The sequence below is a fragment of the Saitoella complicata genome (genome assembly GCF_001661265.1).
Source record: "Saitoella complicata NRRL Y-17804 unplaced genomic scaffold SAICOscaffold_12, whole genome shotgun sequence".
Classification (NCBI taxonomy): Eukaryota; Fungi; Ascomycota; class Saitoellomycetes; order Saitoellales; family Saitoellaceae; genus Saitoella; species Saitoella complicata.
Window position 1 is genome coordinate 45086 of NW_017567003.1, and position 25418 is coordinate 70503.

At 53.1% G+C, this 25418-nt stretch overlaps 13 protein-coding genes across 13 annotated transcripts; 7 read left to right on the forward strand and 6 right to left on the reverse strand.

The window, feature by feature from the left end:
* Positions 1 to 195: 195 nt before the first annotated feature.
* SAICODRAFT_65722 (DAO-domain-containing protein) lies at positions 196 to 2456 on the reverse strand. Its single transcript, XM_019170172.1, has 3 exons — positions 2137 to 2456; positions 395 to 2076; positions 196 to 358 (listed from the first exon to the last, which is right to left on the reverse strand). The coding sequence occupies exons 1-3, from the start codon at positions 2305 to 2307 to the stop codon at positions 262 to 264; spliced, it is 1950 nt and encodes a 649-aa protein (XP_019023976.1). The 5' UTR covers positions 2308 to 2456; the 3' UTR covers positions 196 to 261.
* A 297-nt stretch (positions 2457 to 2753) lies between these two features.
* Positions 2754 to 4036, reverse strand: SAICODRAFT_30326 (uncharacterized protein). Its single transcript, XM_019167652.1, has one exon. The coding sequence runs from the start codon at positions 4022 to 4024 to the stop codon at positions 2891 to 2893; it is 1134 nt and encodes a 377-aa protein (XP_019023977.1). The 5' UTR covers positions 4025 to 4036; the 3' UTR covers positions 2754 to 2890.
* A 3066-nt stretch (positions 4037 to 7102) lies between these two features.
* Positions 7103 to 7414, forward strand: SAICODRAFT_45972 (uncharacterized protein; the record flags this gene model as incomplete). The annotated part of the gene is made up of 1 exon (XM_019168834.1): positions 7103 to 7414. A coding segment is annotated over one exon (312 nt), but the record flags the coding sequence as incomplete, so codon positions are not given.
* SAICODRAFT_80266 (uncharacterized protein) lies at positions 7103 to 7847 on the forward strand (the record flags this gene model as incomplete). Its single annotated transcript, XM_019171194.1, has 1 exon — positions 7103 to 7847. A coding segment is annotated over exon 1 (270 nt), but the record flags the coding sequence as incomplete, so codon positions are not given.
* SAICODRAFT_30327 (Nucleotidyltransferase) lies at positions 7825 to 9409 on the reverse strand. The gene is made up of 7 exons (XM_019167653.1): positions 9253 to 9409; positions 9015 to 9187; positions 8879 to 8961; positions 8673 to 8826; positions 8558 to 8622; positions 8176 to 8505; positions 7825 to 8116 (listed from the first exon to the last, which is right to left on the reverse strand). The coding sequence occupies exons 1-7, from the start codon at positions 9320 to 9322 to the stop codon at positions 7858 to 7860; spliced, it is 1134 nt and encodes a 377-aa protein (XP_019023980.1). The 5' UTR covers positions 9323 to 9409; the 3' UTR covers positions 7825 to 7857.
* A 794-nt stretch (positions 9410 to 10203) lies between these two features.
* On the forward strand, positions 10204 to 11757 carry SAICODRAFT_43925 (alpha/beta-hydrolase; the record flags this gene model as incomplete). The annotated part of the gene is made up of 1 exon (XM_019168755.1): positions 10204 to 11757. A coding segment is annotated over one exon (1554 nt), but the record flags the coding sequence as incomplete, so codon positions are not given.
* A 442-nt stretch (positions 11758 to 12199) lies between these two features.
* SAICODRAFT_25402 (uncharacterized protein) lies at positions 12200 to 12769 on the forward strand (the record flags this gene model as incomplete). Its single annotated transcript, XM_019166854.1, has 1 exon — positions 12200 to 12769. The coding sequence occupies one exon, from the start codon at positions 12200 to 12202 to the stop codon at positions 12767 to 12769; it is 570 nt and encodes a 189-aa protein (XP_019023982.1).
* A 369-nt stretch (positions 12770 to 13138) lies between these two features.
* Positions 13139 to 15003, forward strand: SAICODRAFT_120808 (protein serine/threonine phosphatase 2C). Its single transcript, XM_019165367.1, has 2 exons — positions 13139 to 14828; positions 14885 to 15003. The coding sequence occupies exons 1-2, from the start codon at positions 13242 to 13244 to the stop codon at positions 14891 to 14893; spliced, it is 1596 nt and encodes a 531-aa protein (XP_019023983.1). The 5' UTR covers positions 13139 to 13241; the 3' UTR covers positions 14894 to 15003.
* A 15-nt stretch (positions 15004 to 15018) lies between these two features.
* Positions 15019 to 17803, reverse strand: SAICODRAFT_92499 (uncharacterized protein). Its single transcript, XM_019171813.1, has 2 exons — positions 17377 to 17803; positions 15019 to 17312 (listed from the first exon to the last, which is right to left on the reverse strand). Exons 1-2 carry the CDS (start codon positions 17404 to 17406, stop codon positions 15114 to 15116), a joined length of 2229 nt encoding a protein of 742 aa, XP_019023984.1. The 5' UTR covers positions 17407 to 17803; the 3' UTR covers positions 15019 to 15113.
* SAICODRAFT_120803 (Tcp11-domain-containing protein) lies at positions 17333 to 20713 on the reverse strand. The gene has a single exon (XM_019165366.1). It carries the CDS (start codon positions 20552 to 20554, stop codon positions 17810 to 17812), a length of 2745 nt encoding a protein of 914 aa, XP_019023985.1. The 5' UTR covers positions 20555 to 20713; the 3' UTR covers positions 17333 to 17809.
* A 104-nt stretch (positions 20714 to 20817) lies between these two features.
* SAICODRAFT_25406 (uncharacterized protein) lies at positions 20818 to 21601 on the reverse strand (the record flags this gene model as incomplete). Its single annotated transcript, XM_019166855.1, has 3 exons — positions 20818 to 21208; positions 21261 to 21420; positions 21475 to 21601. 3 exons carry the CDS (start codon positions 21599 to 21601, stop codon positions 20818 to 20820), a joined length of 678 nt encoding a protein of 225 aa, XP_019023986.1.
* Positions 21602 to 22325: 724 nt separating this feature from the next.
* On the forward strand, positions 22326 to 23549 carry SAICODRAFT_30334 (uncharacterized protein). Its single transcript, XM_019167654.1, has one exon. The coding sequence runs from the start codon at positions 22352 to 22354 to the stop codon at positions 23363 to 23365; it is 1014 nt and encodes a 337-aa protein (XP_019023987.1). The 5' UTR covers positions 22326 to 22351; the 3' UTR covers positions 23366 to 23549.
* A 107-nt stretch (positions 23550 to 23656) lies between these two features.
* Positions 23657 to 25329, forward strand: SAICODRAFT_92503 (acetyl-CoA synthetase-like protein). Its single transcript, XM_019171814.1, has 2 exons — positions 23657 to 23983; positions 24041 to 25329. Exons 1-2 carry the CDS (start codon positions 23721 to 23723, stop codon positions 25323 to 25325), a joined length of 1548 nt encoding a protein of 515 aa, XP_019023988.1. The 5' UTR covers positions 23657 to 23720; the 3' UTR covers positions 25326 to 25329.
* The last annotated feature ends 89 nt before the right edge of the window (positions 25330 to 25418 follow it).

Here is a 25418-nt window from a genome sequence, read left to right on the forward strand (position 1 = left end):
ACAAAGCTGCCGGCAGCGTAAAGTATCTAATGCAAGCAATGGAGGAGGACAAAATCCATGATATCAGATCAATTTTTGCGCTATAGACACGGAATACAGGATATCGGTCCCAACCCAAATTTCTCACCAGGAGCAATCGTAATCATACAAAGACAAAACCACACTACAAAAAGGCATACTAATCGTCCCTTTCACACTCCACAATCATGCATACACTCACTTCACTTCACTTCGCTCTCCCTATTTTGTGCAACGACCCATTTATGGGTACTCCTCGTTCTGCCTGTCATCACCTCCACCCCTAACCTGCTTTCCACCCTTGGGCTCCTGGTTGTCGAGACCCTCGGGTCCGGAAGACCTAGAGTACAAAGCGTAATCCTTCTTCGAGTCAAACTTGCTAGCCTCGCCAGACTCAACTTGAGCACGGGTCATCTTGCCCTTAGCAGCAGGCAAGCCCATAGACAAGAGGTACTTGACAGAGTCGTGCCACTCGTTGTCCTTGCGCTTCTGATCCCAGTTCTTCTCCGCGGCCATGATGTCAATGACCTTGGGCAAAGCCTCGAGCGAAGCCTGAGCGTTCAAGAAAGCGAGACGAGTACGGCGGGCGAGGACGTCGACAGCGGTCTCGGCGTACTCGCTCTTGCAAGCGTACGTGACTTCACCCTCGAGGAAGGGGTAGAGAGGGGACAAGCGAGTACCACGGACGGGCCATCTCTTACCAGTCTCCTCACAACACTGAGCAACAGCCCAAGCACGGTCACCGTAAGACTCGACAAGGTGCTGAGCGACCTCAGTCTCGAAACCGAACTGCTGAATAAGCTGAATGAAAAGCGTGGGTCCGTAGCCCTCGGCACCGATCAACTTCAACCTCCTGGTGTTAGACTCCTTAGAGACAGTCGGACGAAGGTTGTACTCCTGGATGGCACGGTCGACGGTGTCCTCAGCCATCTGGCGGTAAGTGGTCCACTTTCCACCAGCGATGGTCAACAAACCGGAAGGAGCGACGTTGATCATGTGGTTGCGGACCAAAGACTCGGTGTTCTTGGCAGCGGGGTCCTTGACAAGGGGACGGATTCCAGTCCACGCAGCCAAGACATCACCACGGCGGACGTTGACGTCGGGAGAGAGGTAGTTCTTGATCTCGTTCAAGATCCAGTCAATCTCCTCCTCCTTAGGGAGAGGGTGAGCCGTGACCTCACAAGGAGCGTCAGTGGTACCGGCGATGGTATTACCCAACCAAGGCAGGAAGAAGACGACACGGCCATCAGATGTGTTTGGATCGATCAAACCCATGTTGCGGGGAGAGTAGTATCCGGGAAGAATGATGTGAGTACCGGAGGAGGGAGCGACGATCTCCATGGTCTCCTGGTCATCCATCTTCCTCAAGGTGTCGGAAAAGGGACCAGTGGCGTTGATGATACCCTTAGCCTTGACCTGGAACTCTTCACCGGTCAACATGTCCTTTACAGTGGCACCGGTGATCTTGCCATTAGCAGCCTGACCATCCTTCTGCAGGCCAGTAACCTCGACGTGGTTAGCGACGACAGCACCCTTGAGAACAGCAGAAAGCGCAAGAGTAACGTTCATACGCGCATCGTTGTGCTGACCATCGTAGTAGACTAAAGCACCAACCAAGTCCTTGTCCTTCAACATGGGGAAAGCCTCCATAGCACGCTTCTTGGTCAAGAAGTAAGAAGAGGGCATGCTTTCACCGGAAGCAGCGGCGAGCAAGTCATAAGCCTTAGTACCAGCCCAGAAGTAAGGTGCCTGCCACCACTTGTAGAGGGGGATCATGATAGGCAAAGCATCTGAAAGATGGGGCGCAATGTGCAAGAAAGTACCACGCTCAGCAAGGGCTTCCTTGACGAGACAGTACTGTCCGTAATCAAGAGACCAGACGGCCTTCTCGAGGTATCTCACACCACCGTGAACCAACTTGGTCGATCTACTCGATGTTCCCGAGGCAAAATCATCACGCTCAACCACGGCAACACGGAGACCTCGTGCGGCCGCATCAACTGCAACACCAGTTCCTGTCGCACCAGCACCGACAATCAAGAGATCAAACTCCTGACCCTTCAATTGTTGCAGGTTCTGTGCGCGGGTAGGAATATTGGGGAAAGACTTGACGTCTACTGTTGGGACGTCGTGCGTTGGGACACCTGTGGGTGTTTCGGCGTGCAAGGGCTGTGAGAAGGCATTGAGAGCGAGACCACCGGCCGTTAAACCACCAAGAGCAAGAAGGGTACGTCTGCTCTGGAAGCGGGCAGCGCCGCGAGCGCTCTGAAGTAGTCTTTGGCGGAACATTGTTGATTATGTGTAGGTTGTGTAATGATCGATTGAACAGTCGTTGCAATTGATCCGTGGTAAGCAGGATCCCTTTTCGTGCAAGGCAGCAGTCCGGGAAGCGTATCGGGGGTATATATGGGGGAGGGTCGGTTGTGGGGGCAAAGCCGGAGCGGAGGCCAGAGTGGTTTTGTCAGGGAAGGCAGGTGCAGATGGTGCTACGTCAACGATCGCGCTTGAGAAATCATCCCGAAAACCCACTGCAGGGAACGAGCAGCATTCATCCCATCCATCAATCCTATCCATATGGACAATCCCTGTTCATCAATCCTGAATGTCCGTCTCCTCAGAACCGTCCCACCCAACAACTGCTCACCCACTCTGCCAGCACATGTCCACACCGCGGAGCCCGTTTCTCCGGCCGGAGCGGGGGTGGCTTGCCATTCCGGGGCTCCACACCGCTGATTGGTCAACGACCTCCTGATAGTCAACACTCGGATAAACGTAAATGCGTGGATAGGCTATACGTTGTTCCAAGACGGCCTAGATGTATCCTAGATTGCCTCCTCCGAACCCCCGACTTTGCTGCCATAGGGGCCCACGATCAACCCCTGGAATCCTCACCTTCATCTCCGGCATCACTTTCTCCCTTTTCGCTTCCCTCATCACTCACTTCCTCAACATCCCCTTCCCTTCCCCCAAAGTTCACCAAGCTCCCACCCCGGCTTCTCGGTGCCAGAGCGCGCACACTCGCATCCTCGTCCACACTCACCACACTGACTCCATCGCCTCCTCCTCCACCCCGTTGTGAAGCGTACCTTTTCCACATAGCTAGACTCCCCACACTGCCCCTCGCACTCCTGTCATCAGGCGTGTCAGTCGTTTTTTTCAGAGATGCATCGTCATTGAGAAGGATAGAGCCAGGAGCGATAGCGCGGACAGAAGATGAGATAGAAGCACGGTCAGATTCCGCATTGAATGGGTTGTAGGAGATATTGACGTTGATGATACTTCTGGGCGGCAGAGCGCGCATGCTCGCATCGTCCCTGAAACTCACTGCATGCACTGACTCACTATCCGTTGCGACCGGCGACAACGGCGGGATACTCTGCGTGCTCCCTCGACGGTCGTAGTTCGTATCAACCGTGAGCCGGGAGGTAGTCTGTACGCTCTCCCTCCTCGCTGGTCCCGCATAACTCGTTCCAAGACTTCCTCGTCTGTCTGTGTCGTATTCTGAATCATCTCCATGACGTGGGTAGATTGAGCTGGGAGCAATTGCGCGAACACTTGCATCCTCCATTCCAGTTGCTCGTGAAAGTCGACGAGACGACGACGCCAGCGTCATGATGCTCAATCCATCCGTAGGTGCCGTAGTATTCGTCGTCGCCAGCGACAATGGTGGTGAGATGTACGACGACAAGTACGTTTCCGCATCACCAATCTCCTCAGTCGGCAACAGCGAAGACACGGATGAATTTTGGTACGGGTCCAACTCGTAAGCACTCTGGCCTGCACTTTCGCTTTCAGGGTGTGGCGAGGTCGATGTCGCGGGTGTATGCGCATCTTCTACGGTTGTCTTGGCGCTGGGTGGAGCGGTGTTTGGTTGGACGGTGGGAAGCCTTGACCGTGATGCTGAGGAACGGAGACGCTTGGAGAGCCATGAGAAGGGAGTACGGCGGCGATGAGGAGATGCACTTGTTTGTTCAGACGACATTTGAGACGAGGCCTTAGTTGACATGTTTACTTGGAGTGGACTTTGGTGGAGCATTCAACCCCACACAAATGTAGGCAGGCAGCGGCAGGCGTACAGTGCACGTTGCGGCGCGCGCCTTCTTCCGAAATGAGTGAGCTGTTTTCTGCGGGAAGCATGAACGGAGGACCTTAGGTAAGATACAGTACATCTACAGCTGTCGTTTTGAACGAGAGAACGACAACAACAACGTATCATCCCATGTGCCATTCTTAATTCCCCACGCCGGCCTCCTCCGCTGTCTTGGCAGCTGCGATCGATATCCGTGGTGGCTGAGTCGCAATCGCGTAAGGCATATCGCGACTTGAAATTGCTTCCTCGAGAGCTAGGGAGGTCGGTGCATTCCGGTGCCGAAGCTCGAGGACCACCCTGCGAGCCCTGAAGATGTCTCGGGCGGGTTATGGAGCTCGGGAGTTGCCTCTGTAGACCTGGCACAAGACATGAATGTTGCTTCCCCAGATCATCGATATATACCTCCCTCCTCGGCGTTTGATGCTCGGAGTTCAACTCACCGATCCTCAGTACTTGCACGTTAAGCCCCTTTCAGTTTAGCATGTTGGTAAAAATTGTCGAAGACTTAGAAAAAGGTTGCGTGCGCAGGCGAGGGCCGCGGAAGCACTTGAGGGCGCCATAACCGATAGAGCAGCTCTGCAGCGCGAGACCGTTACTGTACACTCCCCCACCATCGACACATCACCACATCATCGACCAGCGACGACAACTTGTCAACAGGGTCCGTCTTCGATAAACGACCGTCAGCTATTCGAAACCTTATTTCTGCGGCGCCCGCTTTCGCCTCCAAGTTTTCGTGCGCCGTTGCAGGGGTTTATCCATCTGATATAACCTTCTGAACCTCCCAACCCCACACTCCGCCGGAAGAACCGACACGCCGAGTCACCCCGATCTTCTACCAGTTTTTGATCGCCCGAGCTGGAGAATTATCACGATTATACGTCGTATGCGGATCCGCGCGACCTCGTCGCCGCCGCTGCGACAGCTGCGACAGCTGCCGCAAATGCTCGGCAGCAACAACAGGTCCAACAACAACCACAGCTTCGTCAGCCTCTGCTTCAGCGACAGCTACACCATTTAAGCCCGTACGCGTCGCTCGAGGAGCCATGGATAAAGAGTCATCCGCATCATGATGACGATCTCATTCAGAGTCAACTGCAGGCTGCAAGTTTGGGTATTCTCACTCCTCACCATGCTGACCTTTACCCGCCGGTACATGCTACGCCGATGCATACATCCATGGGCCATGCGCAGACGCTGGACCAGATGGCCAAGATGCTGGGTGTACCCGTCCCGGCCAAAGCGTCGGCGATGCGTGTACCGAGGGCACCGAATGCGCCGGTACAGCCGAACCTGAATGCATTCATGCCAACGCCGCATTTGCGGGTTCAGCAGTCTCAGGGTGGTGCAGCGCAAGTCAGCCGACCATCGACAGCTACTCCGTCTTTTGCACCATCATCCGCGGCTCCTTCATATTCTACGGCACCGACTCCTGCCTCATATGGCAGCGCATTCAGCCCTATTAATGCTGCTGTTCCGCAACCTACTATCAGCTCTCCCCTTAACCTCCAATCTCCTCCTTCTGCTATTCCACCTGCTTACCATCAACAGTTGACTGCGCAATCTGCCTTGGACTGGCAAGACCAATCCATGTCGCCTCAAGTTGCTCGTCGGGGGAGCGAGGGCAGCATGACCGGGGATTACTCTGGTGCTACAAGCCCATACTTGACGGCATCTGCCGGTAACTCGCCATATATCTGGCCGCAAGGGAATGGAGTGCCGGGATATGAACCCAGCCCCTTGGGGCACTCACAGCAAAACGGCGTGCAACCGTCTCACCAAAGTTCTCAGTTGTTTGTCGGCTCTCCTCCCCAAACCCAGCATCAAATGGACTTTACCAACCTTACTGCTCTGGATCTAACCCTCAACAATCTAAACGCAGACCATTCTTCCCTCCACGAAAGCATAATGGGTGACCACGCCTCCATCCACGAATCTCTCATGGGCGACCGTGCCTCCATCCACGGCAGTATCCACGAATCCATTCACGACCAACAAAAGATGATGGATATGGACGTGATCATGTCACAGTCTATGCCGACAAATCGGGCTGGGAGTGTGCATGAGAGTATTCATGAGCAGTTTACGCAGATGCAGCAGCAACAACAGGTGCAGCAGGCGATGCAGCAACAGGCTATTCAGCAGCAAGCGTTACAACAGCAAGTGCGTGCTCAAGCACAGGCCCAAGCACAGGCCCAAGCTCAGGCTCACGCCCAGGTGCAAGCTCAGCAGCAGCAGCAACAACAACAACAACAACAGCAGCAGCAGCAGCACCAACAGCATATGTTCCACGCTCCTATTGACTTTACCACGCTCATGGCTGAGTTGAATGCCGGTCCTTCGAACATCAGGTTGAATCCCGCTGTACAGACTGCTGTTGCCCAAATGCAACCAGCAATCAGCATCCTGCCGCCCACCGGAATGAACATACAACAAGGGAATACCTTGAACATGTCTCACCAACCTCAGCAAGTGAACAACATGTTTGGTGCACACGACATGTCTATGAACTTCGCCCAGCAAAATGCTGGCGTACCGACTCTGTCTACTAACATGATCACGCTGAATGCTACGATGCCGCAAGTACCCCAAGTTACGTTGACGCCAGCAACCCACCTCGATCCGCAAGTGCTGCAGAACGTGGGTGCGGCGAACATGAAACCCGGACGCATACGTGCCAACAGCGATACCCTGGTGGTTTCGAGGAGCGGGTCACCATCACCATCCCGGGGCCACTCTCGGCATATGTCCGTTTCGTCTGGCACTTCGGATGATGGCAGCGCAATCGAGGACGAGGAAGAATCGCCCACTGAAGGCGGTCTCCGACCTCCACGACGAAGAACGTCTCGTGCTCGACGACGGAGTTTCTCGACCGTCCGGGAGTTGGCCGAGGCGACAGCGCAGTCCCATGCCTTGCTTGCTACCAACGGTAGCTCGGTACCTCCTGGCTCGCAGCCTCAGCCGGTGGCCCAATCTTCAAACGGGCAAACGCCAAAGAACCCTGCGAACTACATCTGCGATTATCCGAACTGCAACAAGCGCTTCACTCGCGCATACAATCTGCGTTCTCATCAGCGTACGCATACCAACGAACGCCCCTTCCTCTGCTCTCATTGCAACAAATCGTTCGCTCGCCAGCATGACAGACGGCGACACGAGCAGTTGCACTCTGGTGTCAAAGCGTACGCCTGCGGGCCCCGGCCTGAGGATTTCGCCGAGAATGGTATCGCTTGGGGTTGTGGAAAGAAGTTTGCTAGGATGGATGCATTGGCGAGACATTTGAGGAGTGAGACTGGACGGGAGTGTACGGCACCCTTGCAAATGATGGGACAGCCGGTGCCAATGTTGGAGGGTTACGGTGATGAAGGTGTAGCGGGTTTGCACGATCAAATGATGATCATGTAAACCTTGGGGATGGATTTTGATATTTATCATGGATTGGGACCGTTATACGATAAAGGGCTTGCATGTACGTTATCTTGGGCATTTTCTGGGTTATCTCTTCTATCTTTTATATTTGGACTAGTTTGGTTCACCGGGCTTTATGGTTTTCGGTTTTTCAGGCTTCGGTTTTTGGCTTTTGGCTGTATGGTTTGGGATTTTCGGTTCTGATCTACTTTGACCTTGGTATCTCTTGTGATACGGACATATATAAGCTGGATAACATATTGTTCTCATTGCCTTCCCCGCATTTACCAGTAGGACAAACATATCGTTACCCGCGGTCGTCGTACGGCCCTTCCGGAACATCAGGCCTTGCACATGTCGGGTGAGACGTTGCGCATCTCAGGTGGGATATGATCCAAATCCAGGAAATTGAGGATCTCCTCCTCTGTGTACATCACAACACGCTCATCGGTCGGGTTCCCGTCCGCGCCTAGCCGCTTCATTGCGTATTCTGACAACCTATACCCACGCTGAATCGCTCGCCATCGACAATGTTTATTGAAAACATCATTGCCCGTGAAATGAAGTTGACCAAACGCAAAGCAATCCTTTGGAAAGAGCCTGAATAACCCGTGTCAGCTTCTTCGCATCGCAGCGGTTGATTGTGCGGAACCACGAACCGGATATCGATTCGTCTGTGTAATCTCGGCCAGTTCGCGTCTCCTTTCCCTTCGGGTAAGCGGCAAACACCCATATATTTCGTGTCTCCAACGCCAAGATCATCCGTGAGGATGCCAGCTTCTCTCAGTGCGTCCAATGCTCTCGTCATCAGTATGTGTTCCATCGTAGGGGTTTTTTTCGGTTTGCGCCGCCTGCCTTTAGGTTTTTCAGTCTCGGGATCTGGTACTGGTTCGGGTTCGGGTTCTGGGGGTTGGATGGGGTTCCCCAGGTTGAAGTCTGGGTGGGTCAACATGATGTCGACATCTCCCGAGTCCTTTAATCCACGGCGACCGTATGGTGCGTCAGTATAAGAGCACGCGGTCACAGCAGGGAAGCACGTACTAACTGCCGACAATGGCTATCTCGAATTTCTCATCTGCTTGCTTTAACACATCGTTATAGATAGCCTGCATGAAGCAGATTAGTTCCGTCCTTCCAAAGACGTACTGTTTCATACCGCCCAAACATCCATCTCGGCACGTGGTATACGCTGTTCGAACTCATCCAAGTGTTTCAATCCAATCTTTTGGTGTTTGGTGAGACCTTCGCGTTCATGCAGTTGTTCCAGCGTCATAATGCCTTCGTCGATCAATTTTTTCGCCGCAACCGGTCTGTACGCTGTCAATATACTGGAATCAAATCGTTTGAACGATGGCAACTCACCCAAATCCACTGATGCGAGAAAAGAGCCTCAATGCCTTGAACAGGGGATCAGTCGCATCATAATTCGATCTCGCGAGTGTTCCCTAGAACGTACATCAATCCATGCACAGCGCACGGGGACGAAGGCTCAGCTTACCGTTTGAATGATCTCCTCGATCTTGTCAGCGATGCTCGTGCCCACACCAGGTATCTTGAGAGCTTCTTCTCTGCTGAACAATGGGGTGGGATATCGGGCGATGGTTTGTGCTGCTTTGGTATAGGCAGTCGCCTTGAAAGCGTGTCCACGGACCTTTTCTGTCACGGCAAGCTCTAGAGGATAGTGTTGAGAAACGCTCTTGCAATCATACCCAGCTGATCATGCTGGCAAAACGTACCTTCAAGAAAATCCGTGATCTTCTTGTTTTGGTTGCGTGAGTCTGGATCCAGTTGATCGAAGGAGTTCATTCCGGCCGCGGGTCGATTACTGGCCCATCGAGCACGATCTCCGCCAACAGACGCAAACCCTATAGCGACATTGCGCCGCTTTCGGGCAACAGCAATCCAAGTCTCTGTGAAGCGTCTCATTAAATTACGGTTTTTTTTGTGTGTTCTGTGTGTGAATGTCGAGTGACGTCGATTGCATGCAGAGCCGTTCGAGGATCGTCGAAAGATTTGCTGGCAACAACGACCGAAGCATCTGCGCCAACTGTCGAAGTGCTCCCCTCTCGCCCGAGGAGTCCCTCCCGCCCCACAGATCACTGCTGGACCGTCCTCCGTCGATCATTGAGTTCCCCGCTGTTACGCACGCCGCGTATCTCATCGCGCAGCCGAACCCCGATAACCCCATCGATCATCCTGAAATGGACTCATCTTCCTCGGAGAATGACCGTCCGCAACTCTTAAAGTACCCATACCTGCAGTACCCTACACTGATCCGCGGATCATATTGCTTGATGGGGTACGGCAGATGCATGACCGCATAACCGTTCGCCAGCCATGTGTTCTGTTGTCTGCTACCGTTGGACGCGTCGCGGATCCATTCGGTAAACCAGTGCGGGGGGACGCGTCTCTGAGTCTCCAACAGTCTGGACCATGAGGTGGGGTATCCGTACTGTTCCGTGGTTGGCCATGACGGAGGTGCCGCGGGGCTCAGCGAAGCGGTGCTATAAAGCTGGAGTCGCGTCCGACATGGGACGGTATCAACTCCTTTCCAGAAGGCCGCTATGAAGTTCTCTACCTTCCTCGGATCAGCAGCAGCCTTGGCCGGTGCCCTCACGGCTGCCAGTGCCGCACCTACTCTTCTTGCTCGCGACGCGACTTCGAACTCCACGGCTACCAATGCCACCTCCTCTCAGCAGGTCCCGGTTGTCGACCTGGTTTACGCGCAGTACCAGGGTTTCTACAACGAGACCTTGAACTACAACACCTACCTCGGTATCCGCTTTGCCGCACCACCCGTTGGATCATTGCGCTTCCAACTCCCTCAAGAGCCAGAGAAGAACTCTTCCGTCGGTGTGGTCAACGCGACCCAGTTCCCTCCCATGTGCGCCCAGACCATCAACCACAACCCTAACCAGACTTACGCTCAGCAGTCGTCCTCGATCATGGGGGTTGAGGATTGTCTCTTCCTCAACGTTTACACCCCTGCGAACGCTACCTCCTCCGACGAGCTTCCCGTCCTTGTCTGGATCCACGGTGGAGGGTATGGTCAGGGTAGCGCACCCCACGACCTCTCCGTCTTGACTCGTCAGTTCGGCGGGAACGCTATCATCGTTACCATCCAGTACCGTCTCGGTGTCTTTGGTTTCGTCTCGAGTGCTGAGATCATGAAGAAGGGTACCCCCAACGCTGGTATCTACGACCAGACTGCTGCTTTGAAATGGGTTCAAGAGCACATCGGTGATTTTGGAGGTGACCGTGATGCCGTTTCTATCTGGGGAGAGTCTGCTGGAGGAGGTTCGGTTATGCTTCAGGTCATGGCTTACGACGGTACACTCGGCAATTCCCTCTTCAGGGGTGCTATCTCAGATTCTCCTTACCTCCCTCAGCAGTTCGACTACGATGACTACGTGCCCTCTGTGAACTACTACAAGATCGCGGAGCAGGTTGACTGTCTGTATTCCTCTGACATCTTCGACTGTCTCGTCAACGCCGACTTTGATGCTCTACTCAACGCTTCCAACGTCGTCAGCTACCAATCCGCTCCCGGACAGTGGGGATGGCTCCCAGTAACCGACGGTAACCTCGTCGCCAAGCGCCCCACTCAGCAACTTCTCGAAGGTCGCGTCAACGGCGAATACCTCTTCGTCGGTAACAACGCTCATGAAGGAAATCTCTTCGTTCCCCAGAACCTCTCCTCCACCCAGGAAGTCTTCGACTTCGTTCACACTGCCTTCCCCAACCTCGACAACGCCACCATTACGCGTCTCTTGGAGTACTACCCCGAGCCAGAGGATAGCGACGAGCTCTACATCAGCCAGGCTGACCGTGCGAACACGATCTACGCCGACTCCACCTTTGTCTGTCCCGCATACTGGATGGCTCAGGCTTACCCCGAGGGTAACGCCTACAAGTACACCTTCAACGTCCTCCCCGGTCTTCACTCCACCGAACTCGCATACGTTCTTCCCGGCCAGGGTGTCAGCCAGCCTATCGGGCCCTTGAACTCTGCCAATGTCACCGTCGACGAGGCATTCGGCGGATCCGTCACTAGCTTCGTCAGGAGCTTCGATCCTAACACTCACTCCCTCATCCGGGATGCGCCGACCTGGGAGCCTTACACCGCCGAGAACGACTGGAGTGAGCGTGTCTTTAACTCTACTGCGTCTGGTACCTCGATCATTTTAAATAACCAGACTCCTAGGAGTCTTGATGTTAGGTGCACTTTCTGGAGGAGCATTGCTACGATTGTTCCTGAGTAAAGGATGTGTTGGACATTGCAAAGATCAACGGGACGATGGATATGATACCCCGTGTGTACGATATGCTATCAGGTGCACATGTGGGATAAGTTTGTGGGATGTGTTCGATAATTTGGTACGGCTTCGTGTAGGATATTTAAATATGTTTTAAAGGATTAGCACACGGAAAATTGATCTTTCTACCCTTCATTTCGTCTTCGTGGTAACATCATTCCTTGGTCGTACGTTCCCTTCACACGGGGTCAGGCCGATCCTGAATCTGGTCAAACGGGTCCTAACTGTATCACGCAGACTTTAAACCGGCCCGAAAGTGCTAAGGGATTGAAGATAAGGTCGATTTTGTACCCGATACCTGTTATAAGTACGCGACCACTTGCAAACCTATCGTTTGGTGCTGTAGGTTGTGCTACGCTCCTTACCGATGTCTGCAGTACCAGTCAGGTCTGCCATATTGGGCGCACCGGCTCAGCGCAGTTTCTATTGCGCCGATTGCCAGTTAACTCACCTGAGGGCGATGAAGAAAGTTTGTGAGGCAATTGCGACCCGCGATACACTCGTTGTCTTCGTCGACGGATCCTGCAAGAACAACCGTCACCCCCGCCTTCCCCCTCAAGCTGGCGTTGGAGTCTACTTTGGTCCGTGCTCGCAGTATAACTTCTCAAGAAGAGTGCCTGTCAGTGAACCACAGAGCAGTACCTGTGCTGAGGTATACGCGGCATTCGCAGCCACTGTGTTCATTCGCGGTAAGTATCAATTAGGCAACCAATCTTCGATCAAGAAGGTTCTACTGGTTACAGCCTCGGATCACCTGGTCCAGGTCATGAGTAACCGAAGCTTTGGTGAGAGGCCAGAGAGTGGTTTGTTGCGAGGGCTGGAGGCACGAATTACTGCGATGGCAAAGGACGGATTGGAGGTCGAATTTTGTCTCATCTCGAGAAATGAGAACAAAGAGGCTGATAAGCTCGCTAGGGCTTCTGTTAAGGATGCATAAGGTCGTCCTCGAGAATTAACAGAAGCCGAAGCCAGCCTGTCAGCCTCCGAGTTGCGGCCATTGTGTTTGTCAATGCATTAATGACTACCGTATCGATCTCATATCATTCTATGGTCTGAATCAAGATTAACAACTTTTCCTTTTTGATGGCAGTTCTTCGTATTCCTCTGCGTGAGTTTCGCACCGCTAGACCTTAAGCTAGTACTGTAAGTGACAGAACAAAAAAGCAGACAGGCTCGCTTCGGCGTGTGCCTCCAGGTAGTTTGCAGATACGAATCCATCGTAGAGAAGGTCCAGTAGGCAATTATCGGCGAATACAATTTGGAATCGCCTTCCTACGGTCGTTGTATCGATTAGGCATTCGTATGCGGCTGTATGCACCCTTGGAGCGTACACCCATTCCAAAGGATCCTTCGAACAACAGCAGCTCGAAGAGCTCCAACCATCCCATTGAACCCGTTCATATCGTCCAATGGCTATGAACCGTCTCATGAGCCGTCAAACAGCTCAATCTCTATCTTCAACCACTAAGCGAGCGCTTACGAACAAGACTGTACACCCTCCGGAGCGTCGCATCTTCTCCAAAACTCGCATTTTCACTACAGCAGCCGTCATTGCTAGCTGTGCGGCCGCATATACGACCTACAGTCGTCCAGAAGCTACCGTGCCCAGCTTCCCAAGCCCTGGCACTCCCTCCTCGGCAACACAACACTTTCCTTTTACCACTTCTGCACCGCAGTTACGGGACAAGGAGCATCACATGCTGGAGGTAGACGAAGTCAAGGAAAAACTTAACGCGAACGCCAATGTTTACAAAGTAGGGCGTGGAAAGGGTGTATGGAGGTATGATGTGGCCCAGATTGGTGCCAATGACCCTATTGAGGATGATCTCGCGTTGGTGGTCGTGGATGCTCCGGTCGGAAATGGTGACTGGATGTTCTTCGGTACATTTGATGGACACAGCGGGTGGTACACGAGTGACCTGTTGAGGAAGGCGTTGGTGCCCTATGTCAGCAAGGAGTTGGGTGACCTTTACAAGAAGACCCCTCAGCCTGTCTCCTCTGCAATCGACCGAGCTATCAGCAGAGGTTTCACGAAGCTAGACGACGACATCGTCATGAATTCCGTCGCCAGAGTCTTCAAGAACCCGAAATGGGATGCTCGCGACGCTCAGGCCATGCTCCTCCCAGCTTTGTCGGGCGCATGCGGTATGCTCTCATTCTACAACACAGAAACACGTACGCTGAAGGTTGCTTTGGCTGGTGACTGCCGTGCAGTACTCGGTTATCGTGACGCGACTACAGGACAATGGAAGACTCGCGCATTGACGGTTGATCAACAAGGATCGAATCCCGACGAAGAGAAGCGCGTCCGTGCCGAACACCCTGGAGAACCCGACGTCATCCGCCGCGGCCGTATGCTCGGTAACCTCGAGCCTTCCCGTGCTTTTGGTGATGCCAAGTACAAGTGGTCTTTAGAGACCCAGGTTAAGCTGTACAGGGGTGGCTTGGGAAAACCACCTCACCCTCTACTGAAGACCCCGCCATACGTTACTGCACGGCCGGAGATCACCACCGTTGAGCTTTCCGAAAACGAGAAGGATGCCTTCTTGATCATGGTTACCGATGGCCTGACTTGGACACTCAGCAACAACGACATGGTGGAGTTGGTTGGTACGTGGCTAGACAAACAGAAGCCCAAGTCATCTCCCGCAACTGAATCATCATGGGTTGCATCCTTCAGAAATCCCTTCAGTCGCGCCAAACCAGTCGAGGCTCCCAAGATTCTCAATGACCCCAATGACGAGCGCGGCCGACCTGGGATCGAGAAGTTGCCTTTCACTTATGTTGATGACAATGCTGCTGTGCACCTCTGCAGAAATGCGCTCGGAGGCGCCAAAGCGGAAGGACGTTGGGTAGAACAGCTGCTGAGCATGCCGGCGCCTTTAGCCCGACAATGGCGTGATGATATGACTGCTACAGTTGTGTTTTTCGGCGAGGGCGATGGCAAGGTCACGGGAGGGACAGAAAGGGAAGGAGCTGGAAGGGGACACGGCGAGGTTATTCCGAAAGCCAAATTGTAAGATACGAAGATGACAGGACGAACAGCACCAAGCAAACTTAATATACCTTCGATAGCAGAGTTGACAGCGTTCAGGTCTTTGCAAAGCTTATGATAGTGCAGAAAGGAAGAGATTGACAAGATCAACTTATTAAATTCGCATTTATCAGAAATAGTGGTAGCACATACGACCCAAACCCGGCCGTCCGTTCCCCGACAAACCCATTTACGCCAGGCCCAGAAACATAAAAAGCAAAAAGATATACCAGATTCAGCAGCGCATCTAACGGCGCATGCTCGCAAGAATCTCATCAACCCATGACCTATCTTCCTCCTCGTTCGCACCAGTGTGGGCACCAGAACTGTTTAGCACGGCCAACTCGACCGGGGTATGTCCCTTCTCCTCGACAGACACAGAGACGGATTGCGAGACCATGATACCACTGAATGGATTAGCGGCAGCGGCCTTGATCGTTTCACTGTCAGAAGAGGCATCACTCTCATCATCAACCCTCTTCGCATACGGATCCTTCTCGTCCTTGGGCATTGGCATGGACTGGACAAGGTCGATAATGGTAGAGAATTCTCTGTGGGCCTCACGGGCGAAAGCACTGGCAGCAGCATCACCCATGAACACGCGCTGCTGAGTTGCGAACAAACCCAACGGGTTGAGCGTAAGCCCAGCGTGGACGAATCCAGCCGTACGAGTGTGCACGGGGATGATAACCTTAAAGACAATCAAAGACGCCGTACGACCAGGATGAATAAAGTGGCAAGGCACGTGAAGGACCTCGGAGATGAGAGTGGCTTCCTGGATCGACGCATCGTTGATTTCTTGACACAAAGCAGCGAGTGCTCCATGGAACTGAGAACGAAGTTGCTGAGTAACCATATCCAACTTGATCTTGCTCGGCTGACGGAGCTGTTTCAGTACACTGCTCACAGTTTCACCACCGTAGCTCTGCAGAATCTGCTTGAACTCCGGCGTGATGCTCATTACACCAAGCTGGAACGAGGGGATCATGTGACGAGCGTCCTCCTTGACCAAAACCTTGAAACCACGGTGCAAGTTGGCACGGACAGCAAAGATACCAACATGAACACCCGGAGCGAAAGACTTGTCGGCACTCAAGTAGTCACGCATACTCTCAATCTGCCTGATGACCTCTTGCTGGTCAATCTGCATGGCACGAGACAAGAGATCGGCGACGTTATGCACTTCAGCAAAACGGTAACCGCTGGCCTGCAACTTGGTAACCTGGGCACGAGACGCATGCTTCACGACGAACAAGAATTGCCCCTTTCCATACACAGGGGCAGCAAGTCCAGACTCCAAATCAGCATTTTTGTCCGATTTTCCGGAACGCTTGACACCAGTCTGAACAATGCAATCGTACAAAGCACCCAGCTCCTCAAGCGGTTCGTGCAAACTGTCTGCGAGACTCTGAGCAGCGGAACAGAACATCTCACGGAACAGAATCGAGTAATCCAAAGTGTCATCCTTCTGAACAAGGCGAATGTGCTTCTTCATGCCGGGAAGAAGATCACGGATACTCTTCCAGTTGAACGATGTACGGTAGATCCAGTGGAACACGGGGTGAGAAGTATCGAAGTTGTCATCCAAAGACTTCTCGTGGAACTGATCCGTAATTTCACGGTTAGGGAACATACCATCGGTAGTAACCATGACACGACCTTCGTGATCAAAGATAGCGGAAGCCAACACCACCTGCTGAGCACGATCCTTACGGGCCTGAGCACGACGGTTCGCTTCCCAAGCAAGACCGAGCAAAACAACACAAGAGACACAGGAGATGACTCCGACGAAAATGACAGTAGCCGAGCGAGAAAGCTGGTCAGGCTTCTGTCCTTCAATCAAGCGATAGTGAGTACCTACGGTAGCAGTCCAGTGCATACCAGAAACGGCACCAGCCAAAACAAAAGCAACACCCAACAACTTCCACCAAGAATCGGTCCACTTGCTCCTCAAGACGAAGAAAGTGAACAAGGCGACATTAGTAGCGGCGACGGCGATAATAACCGAACCGATGATGTTGCCGATGTCGTACGAGATGTGATAGTTGGAGATACCAGCTTGACCCATGTAGTGCATACCACAAATAGCCGAACCAGCAAAAGTACCACCAACCACCAATCGGATCTTACTTACGTACTCTCCCGTACCCGTAATGATGTATGCTAGCAACAACACCAACACCGGCAAGAAGAAAGAGAAGACGGTGTACCCGACGGAGTAGGCAATCTGGTAGCTCGTAGAACCATCATAAAGCTTAATCGCACGGTTACCGACGAAGTGCATGGACCAGATGGCGATTCCACCCATGGAAATAGCGGATCCGACCAGCAGATACCAGTTGAACAGTCCACGGCCCGAAGTACGACGGCGAAGAAGTTCTAGTGTCGTATATGCGCCGAGAACAGAGATGACATAGGAAAGGGCAATGAAACCACCGATGTAGTGCTGTTGAATGCATAGTTAGCATACACTCCCAGCAAATCACCGCAATGAATGCACAACAACGTACCACCGGGGCGTTATCATCGTAAACGGACATCGTTCAGTTATCGAGTTTGTCGAAGGCGATGGAGCAGTCGAAAGCGAGGAAACAGTAAGACAAAGGCGACGAGCAGCAGCGAACGTTTGTCGATCGGTTGAACAACAGAACAGCTGCGCTCGGATGAAAGTCGAAGTCGGGTCTTATAGATGGTGGATTGCTGAGAGACGACTACCACGGGGAATCACTGTCCAGGGTCACACGTGGAATACTCCTGATGGTGATTTGACAGCAGGGACGTCGACTTTGAAATTGCGGTCGTTTGAATAGAAAGGAGACATTCAGAGCGGACAAGGGTCTATCTACCGGCCGACTTCATCATTAAAGCTGGGACCATTTGGCTTTTGCGCGCGCGACGGCTTGCTGGGGTGCGAGACCGTCTCTGCCTGCAGTTCCCGCCACCTTAACCCCCGGGTGCTTCCCTACCACGTAGAATACCATCGTACAGTCCTCCATAACAGTCACGGTTCACCTCGCCCAGCTTCCTCACCTTCTCGCCCAGACGCTTCAGCTCGCCTGCCAATTCTTCCATGCCCGATGCCGCCGCGGCCAGCTGCTGACTCGGTCTCGATCTCGAACCAGGCTCGTCGCCACGCGCGAGACCAGCTGTCAGCCACGCCTCCATATATGCCCGAAGGCGCCGGCGCAAAAGCTTGAACACTGTATCGCTGCCATCAAGCACTCTCGAGACCAGATTGTCTGCCGCACTCGAGCTCGTGGATGCAGATCCAATATAATGTTGCACCTCAGAGGTTAAATGCTCGGCCGTCGTTTGGCCATCCTTCAATATAACCCACAATCTCTCTTTCAATTGCGACCAATCCTGTTGGGGTGAACCAGCCCGTGCCAGGTTCTTGCTGTGCAGGATCAGTGTCGCAACTACCGTGATTTTGTGCGCCGTCTGCCTGTACTCCACGATCCGGTCCACATCTAGGTGGAACGTCTCAGGTAAATCCGGGAGAGTACCGGTAGAATCAGGCACCACAACGTCGACCATAGCAGCTGCAAATACTGGGGATAGAGTTGGTTTAGACTTGGGATGCTGTACTCCCTCTGGATCACGGCTTTCGGCCGTTTGCGTCGCTTCCTGAGCATGCGCCTGTAGCCACTTCTTCGTGCTTTCCAATGACGCCCGTCCAGCCTTGACATCCTCGTCGAACCTCTTCCGTTCATAAGCCACAGCCTCGGGAAGCAACATCGGTGCCGCAATCGTCAAATGAAAATTCGCATGATCCAACAACAGCACATCCAACACCTCCAAAATTGCCTTCGCACACTCCACAAAGCCCTCCACACGATCCTCGGCCGCCGCAGGAACTAAACATCCCTGTACCATCTCATCGCGGAAGGGCGCACAGAGCCTCCTCATCATGTGCACGACCTGCTCGCAGAACCGCTGATAATCAAACGTCCGAGTCCGGCATTGCTGCTCGATAACCGTAAGGTCCAAAGCCCCGCTAATCATTTGCGCCGTTGGCGAATCTGGAACAACAAGCCGAAGCAAACGGCTGCGGACATCCTTAGCGAGGCCCGGAATCCAGTCCTCTTCCTCCCCGTTCCGTAAGCCCTCTCTGACACTATCAAAGAACGCGCGCTTGACCTGCGTCTCCACGGCCTTCTCCAGTGGACTCTTCTCAGGTGGCTCGAGCTTGAAGTTCGGATCGAGCAATAACTCATGCATCAATTGACGATTTGACAAGTTCACCCCATAATTCGCCACAATAGACGTAGCAGGCACCGTAAACTCTTGTCTCGCACTACCTGAGTTCCTAGCCGAACCAGCAGATTCAGGTCTCGTCCGACTCGGACTCGGCTTCGGCAACGCCTCGACAGCTTTCTTGAGCTCCTTCCTCCTCTTCTTCGCTTCCGCGATAGCTTTGCCGACGACCTTTCTCGTGTCTTCGCCCGCCAGCTTGCGAATCTTCTGCAAGAGCATCAACTGGTTGTTCCTAATACTCCTCTTGTATTCGTCGGCGACACTGGCTTCACTATCCTTGACCGTCTCCCAGATCTGGGAAAGCTCGGCATACTGAGCCGCCATACCCTCGACGAGGATAGCACTATCGTGAGCTTTCCAGCTGCGGAATGCGACGAGGTACGACGGCCATGCAGCTAGTAGATCCACCGAAGAAGCAGGAGAGCGGACTGAGTTCTCGAAGGCGCGGAGCAGGATGTTGGTTGTGCGGACAAGCTCTTGCTCCCTTTCGCCTTGGCCAGACAAGATCTCCTCCGGATGTCCCAAGATCATGTATGAACTTAAAAAGATCCTACATGCCTCCATTTGCTTCATGGGCGGCTCTTCGTCGCCGACTAACCCAGTAGCTTTCAGCGCCCTGATCGTAGCCTTCAACACCTTCTGGTCCTGAAAGCGATACACCAATTCCTCAAAAGGCAGCTCATGCACAGCACTGACATCAACCCCAAGCCCAAAAAACGCCTGCGCAGCCCTCCTCTTCTCACTCCTCCTCCACGTCCTCTGAATAACCCTCGCCGCATCCCGCCTCTCAACCTCACTCACCTCCCTCCTCAACACCTTCCTCTCCGGACTCTTCTCCTCCACACTCCCAACACTTGGCCTCGAAGTCCTTTTGGTCTTTCTCATCTCCTCACGTCTTTTGGCCGCATTCGCCAACCGTTCCTCGAGGGCAAGTTTCATCATTCGCACTTCCTCGAGACGCTTCTCGCGCATTTCGGCGGCTTTAGCTTTAGCCTTTGCGACTTGGTCGCCGCAGGCGGAAGTGACTGTTGCTAGCATTTTTTCGCGGGCGACGTTTGCGGCCGCGATAGACTTCTGTAACTCGGCAAGCTTGCTTGAGGCGCCTTCGATGCCGGTGCGGGCTCTGGCCAAGACTTCTTCTCTTTCTACAGCACGAGCAGCTAGGCGGTTCTTCCTGCCTTCGATGAATGCTGCACGGCGGACGGCGGTGATATCCTCATCACAGCTTGACATACGGGTGACGTGCCTCGCACTCCCGCCTGATTTGTGAGAGGTGGCGGAAGAGATGGAGTGCCTCCTGTGACGAGGCTGGAGCCTAGCTGGACGAGGGCTAATCGTCTTAGCCGGAGAGAGGTCAAAAAAGAAGTTGCTGGAGTCAGACATATCGCGGATCGGTGAAGAAGCTGGTTCTTGGATGTTATCCAAATCCATGATGTTATGTCGTAATATATCGCCGACGTAAAGGGCTGCTTATCAAAGCATGCTCATGCGCCTCAACACTCGCCACAACTGCACGTACGCTGAATCTCCGTTTGCGGTGTTCGGCAGCGGCTTCATAGCCGTGTACATTTGACAAGGGCAACACTTGAAGTGGAAGGTTTTCCCAGGCCTCGACGACTTAGCAGACATGCTGAATTGATGCTATGGATGGTATCTCTGGTATCTTGTAATTGTGGTCCTTCCATATCTCCTCGTCATCGCACTCTCACGTCCAGCCAATCCCTTGCAACAACCTCTAGGTCACACACGCCTCGTAAATCCGCTCTCAGCTGCTTCAGCATCTCTGTAGCTTCTCGCATGCCATTTGCACTGTCCTCCACCCGGATCAACGCTGCCATCAGACAATCATTGCTCAATGGCTCCTCCTCGCCGTGCTTATAGAACCGTTGAAGAGATATCTGGATATATCGATAAGTGTACCTCTCGGACTTCATGACATAATCGTAGGAATATGTATAGCCTTGCGCTTCAAGATGCTTTTGTGCTTGTTCTTGATCCATGCCGGGGAGTGGAGTCGTGAATGAGGTGCGCTGCGTTACTTGGCGGTCGTCGCCAGGTTCTGGGGTGTCGATGAGGTATGTGGACCTGGGCAGACGTGAGAAACTGCACGATTGATGTGAAGATATCGTGAACATACCATCTCTGAGCAGCCTTTGCCTCATGTGCCGGCCGACTTGGATCAGGGCCATGGTCAACCTCGGCCACCAGACGCATGAGCACATTTGCCTTCATGACATCTCCTTGTCTCTGCCGCTTCAAGGTCCCAGGAGCCGGTGCTGGCGCCGTAGCTTCACCATCTGATCAGCCATGTTCCAATTCCTTATACTTCAACCCTGGAAAAATCAACGTACGTTTCTGAAACACAAGTACGTGCTCGGCATACTCCACCCCAACCATCCCCGTTATCGCCATAAGCGTCTGCTTGACCCTCCCATACCTCCTCTCCGGCACGCCAGCATGTAACAACAATTCATACATGTTCCCGTCGTTGATCGCAGTTGACAACGTAACGTCGCGTTTACAGTTCAATTTCGTCTACGTTGTGTCGTCGGTTGGGCCGTTGGCGCGCGCATTACTTGCGACTACAGCAGGCTATTGACAGTACGGCCTCTAAGCTTGGAAGTCAGTGCGCAGGGTGGAGCTCGAGAAGGAGAGCGGCCTTCTAGGCGACCGTATTTCATGAAGAACCGTAAGTGACTTTCGTGCACGGACCATCACACAGAGCCTGCGACAGCTGGACTGAAGTCGACACTCGAGTCTTGCGTGCTGTTCTTTTGCGTATAGCAGCACACACGCTCAACGTTAACGCTCAGGCCGCCTCCCCGATTCACCACACACCAGACATACGCGCCGTCCGTAAAATAAAATACCACATCGGGGATACGAGCCTACCAAAGACATCTCGCTTAAGCGGATATAACTTTTCGATTTACCCATTGCATTTCCGCCGAGAAAGCCCTCGATCTAGCCGGCCTTCCGTCAAGTCTATACCTACCTTCACCCACCAGGACCACCATTCTCGCCCTTTGCAAAAATCAACAAACACCTCTCACAACCGATTACTGACGGCGTCAGCTCGTGATGGACAGGCAGCGTCGGCCATCGGCGCTGCAATTGAGTGATAACAACAATGAACCACATCTCGAACACTACCAACGCGCCATGGAGGGCGTATCCGAGGAAACACATATCGTGACAGACGATACCAGACACGCTGAGTCGCGGTCGATGTTGTTTGGGGGTCCGCTTGATCTGAATCCGTTTGGGCCGTTCATGCACCTTCCAGCGCTGGAACCTTCGCGGGATGTAGATGAGTACGAGGACAACGCGATTGGGACGATGCCGGATCATCCACATCTACCGACTTTGACTGAGGTTTTGCGCAATACGGCTGAACCGCCATATACGCTCGCCGCTTTCATGGCTTTCCTCGCCAAGAATCACTGTCTCGAGAACTTGGAGTTCTGTATGGATGCTTCTCGGTATGGACAAGAGTTCTACTCGTGCGCAGCGGCTGTGTTACGCGTTGGGTGCCAGGAATCAGCACAGTGTAAGTCGATTCGGGCGATGTGGGAAAGAATCCTGGAGATCTACATAACGCAAAACTCTGCTCGCGAAGTCAACCTTCCAGCAAATGTCAGGGATGCCTTGCTCGAATGTCCGAAGGAGCCTGCGCCGCCAGCACCAGAGAACCTCGACATGGCAGTGAGATTGACGGTCGATATGATGCGAGATAGTGTCCTTGGGCCGTTCTTGGTGAGTGCGTCGAAGGGAGCAGAGCCACCTACGGACTCTTGGGCGTACTATTCGGCTGAAGATAGACGGCGATCTTCACAAACACGACACCTATCGATGCAGTTTGAGGGACCACGATGTACACCGCCAGCATCCATACGACCAGCATTCTCCCGGACGTCATCATCTACATCGCGATTCTCTTCCTCAGCACCAAGCCGGAATGCGGCATTGTGGAGGTTCAACGATGAGAAGATGCCAAAATCGGCACCGCTGACGGGTGAGTTTGCATTGAGAGATGTCGGTGGATGTCTTCTGGACGGCGAAACGGCTACCATCAAGGAGTACCGAGACATCTGGTCATCACATACCGAGCACAACCATTCGACATGGCCGCTGGAATCACCTTCACCCCCGAGAGACGAAGAACATGAATCCGATGAACCTACGAAGAAGGGTAAAACCGATAAATGGAAGACGTTGCTGAAGAAGTTAGGAAAGAAGTAATTTTGAAGGATACGACGAGCATAGACGCATGGATGGAGAAAAGGCAGTGTACGATATCAACGAGATAATAACCACGAGAACAGATGTCGGATGAAGTACCAGGATAGAGAGCTTGGGAGGATAATTGGAGAGAAGTATTATTTAGCTGCACAGGTTTGAGGATCTGACGAATGAAACAACCCCTATCATATTTCCCGTATCTCCCGAGGTTGAGTTAGTCGTGCTGACGTCGGCGGAGTTCTCCGCAGAATTACGGTAGCGGGCGATCGGTAGACGGGGAAGATAACGGCTAAAGTCTCCGCCAACGACAATTCCTTCGTGAACAGCATCCATCCCTCAGTAGATTCTGTCAACAATGTCTACACTTCCAGAATCCATCGCTGCCTCCGGATCGAGCTCGCTCTCAATCGTCATCCCCGACGGAGGACCGGAACTGGGGTTCCGTGACCTCGAGAGACTTGTTGCTCAGTTCCAAGCTGATCTGGCCGAGGCTGGGTTGAAGCCTCAGAGCTATGTTTCTCTGGCGTTCCCGAACAACCTGGAGTTTGTTGTTTCGTTTTTGGCTGTCACTGCGCAGCGCTGCGTCGCTGCTCCCTTGAACCCGGCGTACAAGCAGAGGTAATGATTGATCTCGCCTATATTCTCGATCTTTCGTGTGTTGACTTATGCTTGTAGCGAGTTCGAATTCAACATTGAGGACATCAAGACTTCCCTGATCATCGTTCCCCGCGGCTTCTACGAGAAGCAAGAAGCTGCCGTCAAGGCCGCCAAGAAGTTCAAGGGTGTCGCCATTGCCGAATGCTGGTGGTGCCCAAGGCAGAACAAGGTCCGCCTCGAAGTTAAGGAGAAGGGTAACCTCGGCGGCAAGCAGGCTGTTGCCAAGGCTCAGCCTGACGATGTTGCTCTTGTCTTGCACACCTCTGGAACTACCGGTCGTCCCAAGGCTGTTCCTCTCACTCACCGCAACCTGACGAGGACCATGAAGAACATCATTGCTACCTACAAACTCACTGACAAGGATTGCACCATGCTTGTCATGCCCTTGTTCCACGTACACGGTCTCCTGTGCGGTCTCCTCGCCACAATACTCTCTGGAGGTACTGCTGTTATCCCCGTCAAGTTTTCTGCGGGTACTTTCTGGCAGCAATTTGCCAAGCACAAGTGCAACTGGTACACCGCTGTGCCTACCATCCACCAGATCCTCTTGAGAAACCCTACTCCCAAGCCTCTCCCCAACATCCGCTTCATCCGCAGTTGCTCCAGCCCTCTCGCCCCTACCACTTTCCACGCCCTTGAGAAGACCTACAATGCTCCTGTTTTGGAGGCTTACGCCATGACTGAAGCTGCTCACCAAATGACCTCTAACCCTCTTCCTCCTGGCAAGAGAAAGCCCGGAACCGTCGGTGTTGGTCAGGGTGTCGAGGTCGTTATCTTGGATGACTCTGGCAACAAGCTCCCCCAGGGCAAGGAGGGTGAGATCTCTATCAAGGGAGAGAATGTTACTAAGGGATACTTGAACAACCCTTCCGCCAACGCCAGCTCTTTCACCAACGGCTATTTCCGCACCGGGGACCAGGGTAAACTCGATGAGGATGGCTACGTGGTCATTACCGGACGTATCAAGGAGTTGATCAACCGTGGTGGTGAGAAGATCTCCCCTATTGAGGTTGATAACGCTCTCGCCAGCCACCCCGCTCTTAGTGAGGCTGTCAGCTTCGCTGTCCCGGACGAGATGTACGGCCAGGAGGTCCACGCAGCTGTTGTCTTCAAGGACGGTCAAAAAGCCAGCGAGAAGGAGTTGAAGGATTTCGTCAGCGAGAAGCTTTCCAAGTTTAAGATTCCGAAGAAGATCTACTTCACCAAGGTTATGCCCAAGACAGCTACTGGGAAAATCCAGAGGCGTATTGTTGCGGATGCTTTCTTCAAGCCGGATGACAAGAAGCCCAAGGCTAAGTTGTAAACATTTGAAAAGGGATGTGTAGGACTATTGATACCGCGCTGTATGTTGGAACATTGAATATACTCCTTTGGCTCATTCTAAAAGTGTGACAGC

What these genes read in the sequence shown, in the direction of transcription:
- SAICODRAFT_65722 (XM_019170172.1), bottom strand. Translation starts at nt 2,307, where the DNA reads ATGTTCCGCCAAAGACTACTTCAGAGCGCTCGCGGCGCTGCCCGCTTC. An exon ending in CAACGCACGACGTCCCAACA is followed by an intron (nt 2,077 to 2,136) that starts GTAGACGTCAAG and finishes CAACAATTGAAG; the next exon opens with GGTCAGGAGTTTGATCTCTT. An exon ending in GAGTCTGGCGAGGCTAGCAA is followed by an intron (nt 359 to 394) that starts GTTTGACTCGAA and finishes TTTGTACTCTAG; the next exon opens with GTCTTCCGGACCCGAGGGTC.
- SAICODRAFT_30326 (XM_019167652.1), bottom strand. Translation starts at nt 4,024, where the DNA reads ATGTCAACTAAGGCCTCGTCTCAAATGTCGTCTGAACAAACAAGTGCA.
- SAICODRAFT_30327 (XM_019167653.1), bottom strand. Translation starts at nt 9,322, where the DNA reads ATGAACTCCTTCGATCAACTGGATCCAGACTCACGCAACCAAAACAAG. An exon ending in TCGAGGAGATCATTCAAACG is followed by an intron (nt 8,962 to 9,014) that starts GTAAGCTGAGCC and finishes TGTACGTTCTAG; the next exon opens with GGAACACTCGCGAGATCGAA. An exon ending in CACAGACGAATCGATATCCG is followed by an intron (nt 8,117 to 8,175) that starts GTTCGTGGTTCC and finishes CGGGTTATTCAG; the next exon opens with GCTCTTTCCAAAGGATTGCT.
- SAICODRAFT_120808 (XM_019165367.1), top strand. Translation starts at nt 13,242, where the DNA reads ATGGCTATGAACCGTCTCATGAGCCGTCAAACAGCTCAATCTCTATCT.
- SAICODRAFT_92499 (XM_019171813.1), bottom strand. Translation starts at nt 17,406, where the DNA reads ATGTCCGTTTACGATGATAACGCCCCGGTG. An exon ending in ACGATGATAACGCCCCGGTG is followed by an intron (nt 17,313 to 17,376) that starts GTACGTTGTTGT and finishes TGCATTCAACAG; the next exon opens with CACTACATCGGTGGTTTCAT.
- SAICODRAFT_120803 (XM_019165366.1), bottom strand. Translation starts at nt 20,554, where the DNA reads ATGGATTTGGATAACATCCAAGAACCAGCTTCTTCACCGATCCGCGAT.
- SAICODRAFT_30334 (XM_019167654.1), top strand. Translation starts at nt 22,352, where the DNA reads ATGTTGTTTGGGGGTCCGCTTGATCTGAATCCGTTTGGGCCGTTCATG.
- SAICODRAFT_92503 (XM_019171814.1), top strand. Translation starts at nt 23,721, where the DNA reads ATGTCTACACTTCCAGAATCCATCGCTGCCTCCGGATCGAGCTCGCTC. An exon ending in AACCCGGCGTACAAGCAGAG is followed by an intron (nt 23,984 to 24,040) that starts GTAATGATTGAT and finishes TTATGCTTGTAG; the next exon opens with CGAGTTCGAATTCAACATTG.